The 15,395-nt window shown below is 48.6% G+C and overlaps 1 protein-coding gene across 7 annotated transcripts in view; it reads left to right on the top strand.

The window, feature by feature from the left end:
- eml1 (EMAP like 1) overlaps positions 1-15,395 on the top strand; it is a 272,486-nt gene that overhangs the window by 37,346 nt on the left and 219,745 nt on the right. For 4 of the 7 annotated variants that reach the window (XM_038777151.1, XM_038777122.1, XM_038777114.1 and 1 more), the window contains exon 1: positions 8,062-8,271. The exons of 1 other annotated variant lie outside the window; for it this stretch is intronic. In XM_038777151.1, the coding sequence (XP_038633079.1) occupies positions 8,145-8,271 (127 nt within the window). In that variant the 5' untranslated portion in view covers positions 8,062-8,144. Of the gene's footprint in view, positions 1-8,060; positions 8,272-15,395 lie in introns of those variants that run through there. 2 more of the 7 variants (XM_038777093.1, XM_038777104.1) reach the window with 2 other exon arrangements.

Raw genomic sequence — 15,395 nt, 5'->3', positions numbered from 1 at the left:
TGTCAATGTCCCCATCATCCTGTCTCCACCATTTAAAGGTGGCGCCAGTGAGTGCTGGTGTGACCCTATGGTTGTTGCAGATGGGGCCCTTATCGAACATTTCGGTCAGGCCAACTTGCTGCTGTAACTGGTTCCAGGACTGGAGTGTTGCCACCACCACTGGGCTGCTTGAGTACTTCTTGGGTGGGGATGGGAATACCGCCGTGGCAAGGGCCCAGTGCGAGGTCCCCTTACAGGAGGCCTCCTCTGTGAAAACCCACTCGGCGCTGGCTCCTTTATCCATCCCATTATTCTTTCTGCTGTTCCTGCCCCAGTGATAGTGCTGCAGATTTGGGAGGGCTAGTCCCCCGCTGGATTTTGTTTTCTGTAGGACCTTCTTTGGGATCCTTGCATTCTCCGCCCCCCCCCCCCCCCCCTCCCCCCCAGCCCCTCCTTGGGGATATAGATCGGGATATATCTTAGTAGGAAGAGGTACCTGGGCAGTACATTCATTTTGATCGTCTGTACTCTCCCCGCCAGGGAGAGTGGGAGTGTGTTCCATATCGGTGCGTGCTTTTTTACTTCCTCTGTCAGACTGGTCAGGTTCCATTTGTGGACCCCCATCCAGTCGTGAACGATTTTGATCCCCAGGTAGCGGAATTTGTGTCGGGCTTGTTTAAATGGCAGTCCTGCCAGTGCTGCCCCTCCTCCTTGCGGGTTCACCGGGAAAATCTCGCTTTTGCTCATGTTGAGTTTATAGTCCGAGAAGGCACCAAACTCTTTCAGGAGCGCGATGATTCCTTCCATGCTGCTTTTTGGGTCTGAGATGTAGAGGAGCAGGTCATCCGCTAGAGCGAGACTCTATTCTCACACTGCCACTCTTCAGGCACTTGTACAATGTTGGAAACATGAACCTGGAACGTCACTCCCACGTACATTCACACCTCATGGTGTACCTGCTCCTGGGACCTACATTTCTTTCTCCAATCTGCACACATCCTCTCCTCACTGAGACACTTGCTCCTTGCCCTTGTGAGAGCGACATTGTCCAAATGGTTCAGGCTGCCATTGTTTAGGATTTCTTTGATCCGCTTTCTACATTGGACCCATTGAAACCGGGATCGGTGCCATTCCGATGCTCCTGACCCGAGCAAGGTTCGCTCCCTGCACCAGCAGGAGGATGTAAATGGGTTATTAAGACCCAGTTGCATCCAAATTTCCGGCCAGGCACTATATTCTCTAACATCGTGCTGACCTGCTGCGTCCCGCACAATATCGCGCAGCAGAGGAGGGAACATGCTAGAGGAGGAGGAAAACACCAGGCCTCATGAGGAGGATGAGGGGCATGGCCAAGAAGAACTGGGCATAGAGCCCAGGCAGGCCCGACAAGTTGCCCAACGTGTGTTCCAGGGTCACCACACACAGGACTACCTCACCACCTCCAGATTTGCCTAAGAGGTGTGGCCACCAGCATCTCTATCACCCTGTCCCATACTCTCCCCAAACCCCCCCCTTCCAAGTGCTGCCCCCTTCCCCTAGCTGCTCACATCCTCCGCTGTCCCTCCTCCCTTCACTGCACCACCCCTGTCCCTGCTCCCTTCACTCCATCCCACCACCTCACCTCCCCCTCCCCCCGCCGATGGTCCAACCAGCATCGCTGCACGATGTTGACCCTGGGCAGGAAGTATTCGTGGGTCTTGTCCATGGGACAGAGGATGATGACAACTCGCCATGAGATGCGGCGGCACGGTAGCACAATCGCTAGCACTGTTGCTTCACAGCGCCAGAGGCCCAGGCTCGATTCCCGGCTTGGGTCACTGTGCTGAGTCTGCACATTCTCCCGTGTCTGTGTGGGTTTCCTCCGGGTGCTCCGGTTTCCTCCCACAAATCCTGAAAGACATGCTGTTAGGTGAATTGGACATTCTGAATTCTCCCTCGGTGTACCCAAACAGGCGCCGGAATGTGACGACTAGGAGATTTTCACAGTCACTTCATTGCAGTGTTGATGTAAGCCTACTTGTGACACTAATAAAGATTATTATTATGAGCTCTGGTGCGCCTCATCCTTTGGCAAAGTCTGATTCTTGTCTTCAGGGTCACCTTGCACTGTCCGCCTGGGTGATCCCTGCATGTGTACTGGCAAATCCATCTCACCGGCCCATATATTCTTTGGGCTGGTGATAGGTCACTCGCTAAGTAAGCTGTTCTACAAGGACAGCCTCACACTTCTTGCCTCGTTCCCTGCCGCTCTGAGGGTCACCCCACGTGGAAGGTTCAATTTCCCTCGGGGCCCTGCCCTGTGCCATCCTCCAACACCCACAAACCCCCACCCTCTACACCCAGCCCAGTCCATCCCTCACAACCTTCAGACAGAGGATCGAGGCAGGCTTAAATGTTGGTGAAAAGGTGTTTGATAGTGACTACATGCATTTGTTGTGCCTGACATCTACCACTAACCTATATGCTGTACCCATGCCAACTTAACTGGTGTCTAACTTCCTTACATTACGCTCCTTCTAGGTGTGGCCCCAGACAACATATCAGACGTGGAGGCAGCTTGCTGCGGATCTTGCCCTCTGATTTGAGGGGCCTTTGGCAGCTGTTGTCCGGAGGGCCTGGACCTGGCCCAGTTCTCTCTTGGGTATCACAGGTGACGAGGTGCCTCCCTGTTCTGTCTGCTGCCCATCAGATGCGCCAGTGTCAGGTGGTGGGGATTCAGAAGCGCTGAGGTCTTCCAGCACCTCCCCTGCAGGAGACACTGGCATGGGCCCCATCACTTCCTCCTTCCTTGGGGTGCTCAATGGTCCCCGAGCTACTCCATGGGTCAGAGTGAGCTCCGAGTGCTCCACCATCACCTGGCACTGCCAGTCCTGGAGGCCCGCTCTCATCTCACCATGGAGCACAGAGACCGGGACACGTCTCTCAGCGAGTGAGTCTGCAGGTTCTCCCCGTGTCTGTGTGGGCTTCCTCCGGGTGCTCCGGTTTCCTCCCACAGTCCAAAGATGTGCAGGTTAGGGGGATTGGTCAGTGTCCAAAAGCTTAGTTGGGGTTACGGAGATAGGGTAGGTGGCATGGGCCTAGGGAGGGTACTCTTTGAGAGGGTCGGTGCAGATTCCTGGCTCTGCATCTCCACCAATGATGGGATCATACTTTACAGAAGCGAGATTCCTGTCTGGACTACAGCTGTTTCCTGGGATTGGGCAGCCCTCTGACCGCCCACTCTCTCGTGTGTCCCTACCTTCACATTATGTGCTGCAGCATGTCTGACGTGTCCATCGGAAGGTGACCCAGGAGCCCCCTTGGCCCACTGCGAGATTCACCAACCAGGGCCATGCTGGTAGAGCCCATCTGAGCCCATCCGTAAGCCACTCCCCACACACACACCCACAATGCACTGCCTCCCCATGTCTTCTCTACTAGACCCCCCCCCACCAACGCTCAGGAGCGGCTGTGATATGGGGACCCCCCGAGACATGCGGACCCCTGTCAGGGACCCCTGTGATAGGGGGACCCCCTGCAGGGTCCCCTGCAACAGAAAGACTCCCCCACATGGACCCCTGGAATAGAGAGACCCCCACATGGACCCCTGCAACAGAAAGACTTTCCCACATGGACCCCTGGAATAGAGAGACCCCCCACATGGACTCTGGGAAAAGAGTGACCCCCCCCAACACATGGGCCCCTGGAATAGAGAGACACCCACACATGGACCCCTGGAATAGAGAGACCCCCACATGAACCCCTGGAATAGAGAGACCCCCCCACATGGACCCCTGGAAAAGAGTGACCCCCCCCCAACACATGGACCCCTGGAATAGAGAGACACCCCAACATGGACCCCTGGAATGGAGAGACCCCCCACATGGACTCCTGGAATAGAGCGACCCCCCCCCCCCCCCCCCCCCCATCACACATGGATCCCTGGAATAGAGAAACCCCAACATGGACCCCTGGAATAGAGAAACCCCAACATGGACCCCTGGAATAGAGAGACCCCCAACATGGACCGCTGGAATAGAGTGACCCCCCCCCCCCCCCCCCCCCACACCACACATGGATCCCTGGAATAGAGAGACACCCCACAGGGACTCCTGCATCAGGGGGATACCCAGACTGGGACCCTTGTAATAGGGAGATCCCCCCCACAGGGACCCCAGGGACCACCCACATGGCCAATCCACCTAACCTGCACATCTTTGGACAGTGGAATGAAACCGGGACACGAGGAGGAAAGGCACTTAGGCACGGGGAGATCGTGCAAATTCCACACAGCCAAACCCCAAGGCTGGAATCGAACCCAGGTAACTGGCACTGTGAGGCAGCAGTGTTAACCACCGTGCCACCATGCCACCCATTATGATTATCAACATCTTACTCAGCTGCATCATAGTGCTCTAGCAGATTGCTCCAGGCATCTAAAATGAAACTTCCCAGTTCCGATGGTTTGCTCCATGATGATGCTTATCTGTAACCTCGGTCTGGTTATAGTTGGCCTCTTCTGTTGAAGTTTTATTGGAATCATAAGGGCAGAGTTCTGATCACCAATTAAACATCCAGCCACACGGATTCAAGGCATAAGACTAACATAACACATTGTCATATGATGTTAATGACATGGCAGCTTCCCAGGAATGTGGTCCTCCTGAACAACACACCAGCGATCATGTTGCAATGGTCAGCATCTGCCAGGTCACCACACATTTCCTGGAAGGATTCAGATACAAAGAAACTCGATCTTCTCCTGGGCAAAGCAGGCTGCAGATCTTCTGCCAGCATTTGGCATATTTAGCTAATGATCTGAGGGTTGGGTGAGGTAGGGGTAAGCATATCCCTCTGAGGTATTGACTGTCAGACAAATCTGTCAGCCTTGGGTCAATGGCAGAACCTTTACGCTCTGAACCAGATGATTGTTGGTTAAAGTAATAATAATCTTTATTAGTGTCACAAGTAGGCTTACATTAACACTGCACTGAGGTTACTGTGAAAATTCCCTCGTCGCCACACTCCGGCGCCTGTTCGGGTAGACAGAGGGAGAATTCAGAATGTCCAAAGTTCAGGAGCTTGAGCACATAATGCAGGCTAACACTCCAGTGTAGCACTGAGGGAGTGCTGGTCTGTTGGATCTGCTGTTGTCTGAATGATACATGTAATAACTCGCACAAGACCGACAGGGATGGCCCAACTAGCCTCCCCGTGAGCCTGATTGAATATGAGATTCCCCACTGTGGAAAGAGGGCCCATCAGTGGAGTAAATGGACGAGAATAAAAACCCCCAGCCCAGATGAGAGTTGAGCACGGATAGTCCCAGCTGGTACCTGAAGTATACTGTTATAGTCCGCTTCACATTTGGACTCCTCTGTGGCCACTAAAATACATTAAACCAATGCCGCCTCTGATCTCTCAGGTGAACATAAAAGATCCCATGGCACTGTTTTGAAAATGAACAGTGACTCCTCTCCAAGGTCCTGCCCAATATTTATTCCTGAACCAATACCTAGATCAGGTGATGTGGTCATTTATTCCATTGCTGGGAATTTGCTGTATGCTAATTGGCTGCCACATTTCCTGGGTGACTTTACTTCAAAAAACATTTCATTGGCTGCAAAGGGATTTTGAATGTTGTGAGGTTTTGAAAGGTGGTATACAAGTGCAAATCTTGCTTTTCTTACTTTTCACTGGTGCAGGCACCAGGGTCTGGAATGAGTGACAAACCCAGTCCTGGAAGCTGAGACCATCGATGAGGGTTTAATTTAGCAACATTGTGAGTTACTTAGAGGGAAGGCTCCTCGAGATTATAAATGACCAGAATAGCTCTGGGAAATTGCTGTTTTGTCTCTGTTTTCCAATTATAGTTAAATAGCTTGCCAATAGGGATCTATGTTCATATATGAAGGATATACATTTGGGTGCGGTACTAGAAGTTTTTTTAATGAGTTTAGCGTACACAATTCATTTTTTAATCCAATTAATCGGCAATTTAGAGTGGCCAATCCACCTACCCTGCACAACTTTGGGTTGTGATGGTGAAGCCCACACAAACACGGGGAGAATGTGCAAACTCCACACAGACAGTGACGGAGCCGGGGTCGAACCCGGGTCCTCAGCGCCGTAGGCAGCAGTGCTAACCAGTGCGTCACCATGCCACTAGAATTATTGCCCTAAATCCCAGCAGGAGACAACACCGTCAGAAAACTCTTTCCCCAGAAATTCTGCTAAAACTGGATCAGTTGGAAAGTTCAAATCTGAGGTTGCAAATTGGCTTGTCAGTCCCTCGGAGTGGCAAGTGGCGATGGTTTGTCACTCTGTAGCGATTTACCTGAACTTGACATGGCAAGAGCCTGTCTCACCCGACCTTCCTGACTCAGGCCAGGTGAGACTCAAGAAGCGCGGTGTGCCCCCGACTCCAGTGATGTAGTGCAAAAGGAGCAGAGCGAAGGAGGACACGCCCCCTTTGTACAGCACTAGCTGCCATAAAGCAGGTTAGTTTAAAGGCCCTTTGAAGGGTAAAGGGTAAGTTTCTAAGGTAAGTGAATGGGATGTGGGAGTGGGGATTCCGGACATCAGGACTGGGATGGGGTGACCGAAACATCGGCTGGGTTGTCTGGACATTGAGGGTGGTGTGGGGTGTCATTCAGGTCAAGCTGCAGAGGTTGAGTCGGGGGGTCGGGGGGGTTGGCGGAGGAAGGTGGGGTGCATACCATGCAGGTGGGGAATACTGTAGGGATGGGGGGGGGGGCTTAGTTGGGGGGATTCTCTGTGGGGGAGCTGGTCTGAGGTGTACCATGCGGGACTCGGTGTGGATATTTCAAATAGTTACTCTGAAGTTTGAAGTGCTTTTTTTTCTTCTAACTCTTTCAGAGTAACCATCAGGATAAAACTGACAGGGCCACCTGCAGTTAGCGATTTAAATAACTTTGTCAGGTAGTTCACAGCCCAGTGCAGTTGTCTAGGGATAGTTAGCCCTTCCGGACAATTGCCTAGTAAATGCTTATGTGAGAACTTCCAAGAGGGATTCCCCAGGACGTCTTTGGGTTACCCCCAAACATGACACTGGGGAGCCAAGAAGTTATGGTCAGCACATTATGGACCCAAGGCATGGAGCATTGAGTTCAGTTACAAATGCAGCCCTGATCTAGTTGAATGGCGCAACAGACTTGAGGGACAGAATTATAATAATTTTATAATAATTATAATAATCTTTATCTTTATTGTCACAAGTAGGCTTACATTAACACTGTAATGAAGTTACTGTGAGAATCCCCTAGTCCAAATGTCCAAATTAACTAACTTTCGGGAGGAAACCGGAGCACCCGGAGGAAATCCACGCAGACGCGGGGAGAACGTGCAAACTCCGCACAGGCAGTGAACCAAGCTGGGAATCGAACCTGGGACCCTGGTGCTGTGAAGCAACAATGCTAACCAGGTGCTACTGTGCCGTCCTCCTTGTTCCCATCTTCCTTTAAGATTAGGGGTAAAAAGAAGAGAAAGTAAAATGTTGCCATTCGCACAAAACAACACAAATACAATCTTGAGGAGTTGAAAACCTGCTTCTTTTTCCTTGTTGTAAAAGTGATGTAAACAAATTAGGCACAAAGTGCTTGGGATGAAAGGAGTGGACGCATTGTGGCAGCTGTGACATGCTAGCAGGATCTGTAATGATAACTAATGGACAATACCGTCTTGTTTCAGTCCCTGTAATGTTTTTGGAAACAATGGCCCATTGTGCTGTTTGTTTGATTCCTTTCTGGAGAGAAGCCTTGACCTTGCTGCTTGCAGGCGAGTTCTTCTTGTTGGGGATTAAGCTCTGTCTGTGGCAAGACTCCAATTTACACGATTATCTACGGTCTTCTGGCTATTCCATTTACACACACTTCAGCGGAGTAAATTTTATGATTGAACTATTCCACAAATGAAGCTTTTACCTGATATAACCAATAGGTTGTTAGTATCTTATACATTCGCTCTACTTTGGCTATTAAGCTGTAAAATTGATTTAAACAGTTTTCATTTGGAGCTGTCATTTTAAACTGGGTCTGAATGACATCAGCGAGATGTTAATACGACAGCTTAAAAAGAGATTATTCAGAGAACATGTCATTATTCTTCCTGCACTATTGCTGTTACCAACTAGTGACTGAAACATATCAGGCACAAAGCCCGATAATATGCAGAATCTTGTAGATTCCATACATTTGGCCCCTGCAGGACCTGATTTATGTTCAATGAACATGAAGTCTATACCGGAAGAACCATTTCAGCTGGATCAGCCTGCAGCTCCAGATACATGTCCAGGTTATTACAATTTAGCCCTGCTTACTTCTTTGGTCTGGGGTAGAATGGTTGAAATGTAAACAAGCGCATCTTCTGACTTTTGCATGCTTTTCGCACATATGAATTGTCACATTGTTACAAGGCTGTGTACGCCAGATTAGTTACTGTATTGTACCAATGTGGAACTAAATTTAAAATGTAAGGTATAAGTCGAAGTATTATCTATTGATGTTGGCCATAGTTGGACTCACGCACAACGCCGAGTGCACTGAATCTGCCGATTGTTCTTCGAGAGGAAATAATAAATGGATTCCATTTGTGGGTGGACTTGATTCACTGTCCGGGTGCACAAAAGAAGAGCATCTAAACCCACTTCTTAATGTTTGCGATGGGGGCCTGGAAAGCCGGTGTCACACTCTCCACCAACATTTATACCTTGATTAACACCAACAAACGGGCGATTTGATCATTTTATCTCATTGCCGTTTGTTGGGGCCTTGCTGTGTACAATTTGACTGCTGGTTTTCCTGCATTATAACAGTGACTATGCTTCACAAAGCCCTTTATTCGCTGTGAAGTACGTGAGACATTCTTGTAATATCCCACACAGGACTTAGGGGTCAGAAATGATGAATTCCCCGTGAGTACGAGCTCCCCCGCTGAGGGGCGGGAGAGCTCTATTAACCATTGAATAAAAGATTAGCCAGTCAGGCACCAACCAGAGAAAGAACCCGGGTAGTGAATTTATCATTATTTTTACAAATTTAGAGTAACCAATTCATTTTTCCAATTAAGGGTCAATTTAGCGAGGCCAATTCACCTACCCTGCACATCTTTATGGGTTGAGGGGTGGGTTGCGGGAGTGAGGCCCACGCAGACACGGGGTGAATGTGCAAACTCCACACGGCCAGTGACCCAGGGCCGGGATCGATCCTGGGTCCTCGGCGCCATGAGACAGCAGTTCTGACCACTGCACCACTGCGCTGCCCCCGTGTACATATCATTATTGTGAATAAATCTAAGTTCATAGAATTTACATTGCAGAAGGAGGCTATTCGGCCCATCGAGTCTGCACTGGCCCTTGGAAAGAGCACCCGACCCAAGCTCCACACCATCATTCTACCCCCGTAACCCAGTAACCCAACCCAACTTTTTTTTGGATTCCAAAGGCAATTTAGCATGGCCAATCCACCTAACCTGCATGTCTTTGGACTGTGGGAGGAACCGGAGCACCCGGAGGAAACCCATGCAGACACGGGGAGAACGTGCAGACTCTGCACAGTGACCCAAGCCAGGAATTGAACCTGGGACCCTGGAGCTGTGAAGCAACTGCACTAACCACTATGCTACCGTGCTGCCCTTCTTTATTTTCTTTGTTTTACTCAGTGTGAACTCCCCATGAACTTATTAAACTAGCGATGGGGAGTAAGCTGGTTTGCTGTCGCAGCTGCAATCTACTTGGCAGAGCCATATCCCTGATTTTCTGGACCCAGGTTGGAGTCATTTATTCCGCCATGCCTCTGTTTGGGCCATTAGATGCATTTGAAGGTGGTGCTGAAGACTGGAACCAGTACGCAGAAAGAATCGTTCTTCATCTGGGCCAACAACATCACAGAGAACGAGCGGCAGACAGTCATACTGTTAATGGCCTGCGTTTGGGGTGATCTGGTGTCTCACGTACCCGGCGGTGCCAAATACACACTGGTTCAACCAACTCGTGACACTTGTGGCACAACACTTTAACCCAATCCTGTAACTGATCATTCAAAGGTACCAATTTAATACAGCAGAGAGGACCCCAGTGAGTCCATCACCAACCAGGGATCTACCGGGGCAGTGTATATATATATCGTTATTGTGAATAAATCTAAGTTCTTTGTTTTATTCGGTATGGTCTCCCCATAACTTCATTAAAACTCTGATCTTATGAAATTTAAATGAATGAAATGAAAATTGCTTATTATCACAAGTAGACTTCAAATGAAGTTACTGTGAAAAGCCCCAAGTCACCACATTCCGGCGCCTGTTCAGGGAGGCTGGTATGAGAGGCGCTAGATAAAATCACAGAATCTCAAAATTGTTACAGTGCAGAAGGAGATCATTTGGCCCATTGTGTCTGTACCAGCTCTTTGAATGTATCATTCCCGTAGCACTTCCCACTCCTGTCCCGATCAGATGCGGGGCAGGAAGGTCCATAGACAACCTTCCCTCCCCAGCACCAGTGGAAACCCTTAAATGGGGAATTAATGCCCAGTCAAGGGCCAGATCTCACTGTGTGACAGGTGGGGCAGACACCACACAAGGGGCCCAAAAAGCAAACCCTCATTGGATTGTTACTTGTGGACTCCAATGGGGGACCTTTTGTTGTCAGGCACTCAGTGCCTGATTGAGGGACTGGCATCAGGGAGAGAGGGTGCCTGCTGAGAGCCACCCTCCTGCCCTTCCCTCTTTCCCCCCCAAACCCCCAGCCAACCAGCAACCCTCTCCCCCCAGCCGCCCCACTCCCCGCAACATCCATTCACCATCAGTAACTTGTGGCCTGAGTACTTTGCTGATTATGGGCCTCTAATTGGCTAGCTGTCCTCAGAAGAGCAGACTTTCTTCCCTGTGGGTGTCTTTAATCCCAGGGCAGGTTGTCCTTGGACCTTTGGTTGGTACTCAATAAGGTGCCCTTCCCCAAAGGAAGATGTGTCACCTGCTTTCCAGACCCCCAGCACAAACATTAAATTCCTCACAGTGCATGTCACCAGACATGATGAGCAGGATATACATTCAAGTGAGATTCCTTCTCAGCAAACCTCCAGGCCACCTTATTAACTGCTGGTCAGTTCATCTTGATGTCGCCTGCCTGGCAATCCAATGGACCAGGAGAAGTTTGGGCTGTGAGGAAACTTCATTGTTGAACCTGACGTCCAATGTTAGCATTCTTCCCCAAGATGTGATTGACTTTGATGGGACATACAGCAAGTTCTAATTAACAGTGATCAGTGCTTGCAGTACCAAATCACCTCCTTCAAGCAAGGAGCCGAGGGGAGGCAAACTGACAGGGGAAAATAATAGGCAAGTTTCTTATTTGCTTCACATACATTTTAAGGGAGCTTTGAAGGATATATCAGTACTTGTCCCAGAGCATTAAACTCTACTGGCAATTGCATCCCACTAAATTATTTCTAAATAAGTCAAAAATTACATTTCAAGGTAAAGTCATTTCTACTGAGTTAAAATGCTGCCACGTTGCAGAAAACGAGAACTTAGAATGTAAAGTAAAAGTCACATTAGTCCCATAATTTCCCCCTTTGAGGGTAGAGCTGACTGGTGGTGATTTAACCTGAGGTTCACCACACCTCAGATGAGGGGGAAAGGTTGAGAAGGTGGAGCCTTCATGAATAACCTCAGCCGGTACAGGAATTGAACCTGCTCTTGCTCTGCACCTCAACCCAGCTGTCCAGTCAACTGTGCTAAACCGGCTCCCCATTTAGGATGAACAAGGAAATGATAGGAGAAAATTATTATCATATAAAATGGTGCCTCTAATGTGACGTAGCGACACATGCCTAATCATCAAGGCTTCACTTTTTCGGACTGCAGAGTCTTATCAAGTTCTGCAAGTTCACACACTGCCTGAGATATAGTGATAGCATTTCTGTAGGGTTCCTACTGATTTTTCAAGAGCTGTTTATGTAATTTCTCCAGAGTTTGTGCCAATTTTCCATCAAAGTTACAATAGGAGACTGCATGAACAGCCACAGAAATTCCACCCCACGTCACTGTACTCATGTTGATGCCTCAGAACTCTAGTTCGAATTGTCAAAGTAAAAAAGCGGGGAAGTAGAAGATGGCAGGGAGTAAATCGAACATTTGAAGAAAAATCTCTCAATGAATTTTCCTCCATTTTTCATGGAATGTGGGCAATTGGCAAGTCCAGCATTTCGTGCCCATCATTAATGTCCCTGGAGAACTGCTGCACCTAAAAAAAAGACTAAGCCAAAAGGGCCAGAGGGACACCCAAACTGAGATTACTGAGCCCAGCCAGGCCAATGGTTGCAGTGCTACGATAGGCCTCTCTGACTATCCCACTTTTGATCAAGGGGTCATATAGAATTGGTTTTTGGAGCATGCAAAGAGATGGGTTAAGGGTTTGCCCTGTCCACTCCGCACATTGTCTTACACTGAGAAAGGAAAAAAGTTTATTAAACGTTCTTGAGAGACTGAGACATTAGACGATAAAGACTGAAGTTATCCAGTGATTTCCTAAAATGGGTTGTTGCAGCAAGTGGTAAAAGTCCAAGAAATTCATAAACCTGAGAGGAAGTACTGTGTCCTTTTTATATTTTACATTATTATTTTGTTTTTCGTAAAAACGTAGTGCAGTCAGACAACTTGTAACTTGAAGTAACCAGCTGTTGAAGGATGAACGGCTTCAAGGTTTATAGAAAGGAGAACTATTTTGTACACTCATTTTTGTACATGTAAACAGATCTTTGAAGTTACTAATCCAGTTTATGTGATTTACGTTGAAGTCACGTCTGTGCATGTTACATTGAGCACATATTGATCCAAATACCATAGTGTCATGGACAGAATTTACACCTGTGGTTAGTGTGTTTTGTATTTGAGAGGTGTGTGTTTATTTACTGCCTGTGTTCAGTGTGTTTTGTATTTGAGGGGTGTGTTTCTATTTACCGCCTGTGGTCACTGTGTTTTGTATTTGAGGGTTTTGTGTTTATTTGTTGCCTGTGTTCAGTGTGTTTTGTATTTGAGGGGTGTGTGTTTTCTTACTGTCTGTGGTCAGCGTGTTTTGTATTTGAGTATATTTGAATGCATTAATAATGTTAGTATTTGCAGCCTGGGCCTGCAGTAAACATTATCAAATTTATTTTTATTTTTAAAATGTCATTCTTTTTCTGCCAGGAGCATGACAGGAACAATGTGGGTCTTGATATTTGAGTAGCTTTATTACCGCAATCTTAGTGTTTCTTTCGGCTGCTGAATGCCTGCCCAAGGAGATTGTGACTTCCCTCGACCTGGTTCATGTGAATAATCCGGAAAATGTCTTTAGATCAGATGACCGGACCTTCAATTGCATCAGTTCACTTGGTTGAGAACCTAAAACTCAATCATAGCAAATAGTTAAATATAAATGTTGCAGGGTTCTTGGGTGGGATTCTCCGTCCCACCGCACCACTTTTCCGGACGGGCGCACCCTCGCCGGCAACGGGATTCTCCATCCTGCCGGCTGGCCAATGGGGTTTCCCATTGTGGGCAGCCCCACGCCGTCAGGAAATCCCCGGGCATGGGTGCGCTGCCAACGCAGCAGAGAATCCCGACAGCGGAGAATCCAGTTCCCTGTTCCCCCAATGGTATCATGGATGGGATTCTCTGACCCGCGATGGGCCAAAGTCCCGCTGGTTCTTTGCCAGACCCGCCGGCGTAGATTAGACTAGGTCCCTTACCGGCGGGACCTGACGGCGCGGTCGGGCTCCGGGGTCCTGGGGGGGGGGGGGGGGGGGGTGCGGGATGATCTGGCCCCGGGGGGTGCCCCCACGATCGGGGCCCACCGATCCACGGGCGGGCCTGTGCCGTGGGGGCACTCTTTTCCTACGCGTCGGCCGTGTCAGCCTCTGCGATGGCCGACACGTATGCACATGCACGGGGATGGTGTCAGCAGCCGCTGACGCTCCCGCACATGCGCAGACTCGTGCCGGCCGGTGGAGTCCCTTCGGCCCCGGCTGGCGTGGCGCCAAAGGCCTTCCAGCGCCGGCCTCGCCCCTGAAGGTGCGGAGGATTCCACAACTTTGGGGCGGGCCGACGCCGGAGTGGTTCACGCCACTCCGTCCCGCCGGGACCCCCCACCCTGCCGGGTGCGGAGAATCCCGCCCCATGTCTCACTTCACCCATTGGCCCCAAAGAAGGCCTGGGCTAAGAAGAAACCATCCGAGTCACGTTGTTGGGAGCATAATGCAAAATCTCTTGCTGCTTCCAGGAGATTAGGAAGTCTGCCAGGCCAATTAACACCTCTCGATACATGACTGGAGCCAGGGAAGACTTAACTAGAAATCCTGGAGGATTGTATTGACTTTGTACCACACTGAGATGATCTGAATGAGATCTATCTTATGCAGCAAATATAATTGGGGTTTTGGAGTTTGCAACCTTCTTCAGCTGGTTCCATGGAGACCAGATTAATAGGCCTCACTTATTCCTTTTAGGTCCGAGGGACCAAAATTCGATTGATGTTTGACCATTTGCTGTTATTTAGAACTCAGTGGGGAGCAGTAGTTCTGGCGTGTTACTCCCTAACTCTCTCAAATTAGGTCAGCTCCCAAACAATGGACAGATATAAATAATTGGCATCTGGAAGTTAACCAAGTGTGTTAGCAATCAGTGATAACCCACAATGTGAGCAGAAAGTAAATTGGCTTATATTCAGTTACTTTTGACACATCAGCTGATGTATGAATTCAGGACAGCATGAAGACTTTAGGAAATAGCACTTTTCAGTCAAGGTAATACTGCTAACTCTTGACGAACGCTAAATTGAATTATTTACGAGGAAAAATGCCCCTTGCAGATATGACGATACGTCACTAAATAACCCATCGTTTACACTTGAAGCCAGCTATTTATGGGAACAGATGTGCTGAATCATTTTCACTGCTTTTTAAAAATAAAATACAGCTTTAATTCTGAAACAAAGGGACATTGTGGCTTTGGGCTGTTACAACCCAGTATCTTGGAACCAGGTAGAATAAGATCTCTCCATCCTTTGTCCTCTGGTGTGATCTATGAGAGTAGCCCGCTGTGGCAACAACCTCGCATATGATGTTAGTGAAGAGAGTACAAAATTATTTTCCCTGTATTGTAGAAGTGAATTAATGTAGCTCTCAGAAAGCAGTGATGGAAAAGACAGTCCGATGTTCGGAGAAAAGACAGTTAGTCATAACCATAATTACAAAGTCTAATTTGCCCAAGCTGGAGCTGCAAGAAGAATATATTACAATATTTAGTATGGATATTGAGATTATGCCAATGTAATACAGTTTTAACCTCCATTATGTTTGCAAGAAAATAAACATACTTGTCTAAAGTAGAGTATTGTAACCTACACCTGATGTCAAATAAATTACTGCAAATAGAAATCTTTG

The sequence above is a fragment of the Scyliorhinus canicula genome, chromosome 2, assembly GCF_902713615.1.
Source record: "Scyliorhinus canicula chromosome 2, sScyCan1.1, whole genome shotgun sequence".
Taxonomy (NCBI): Eukaryota; Metazoa; Chordata; class Chondrichthyes; order Carcharhiniformes; family Scyliorhinidae; genus Scyliorhinus; species Scyliorhinus canicula.
The sequence above is the reverse complement of the archived record's forward strand: the minus strand, read 5'-3'. Positions and strand labels throughout refer to the sequence as shown.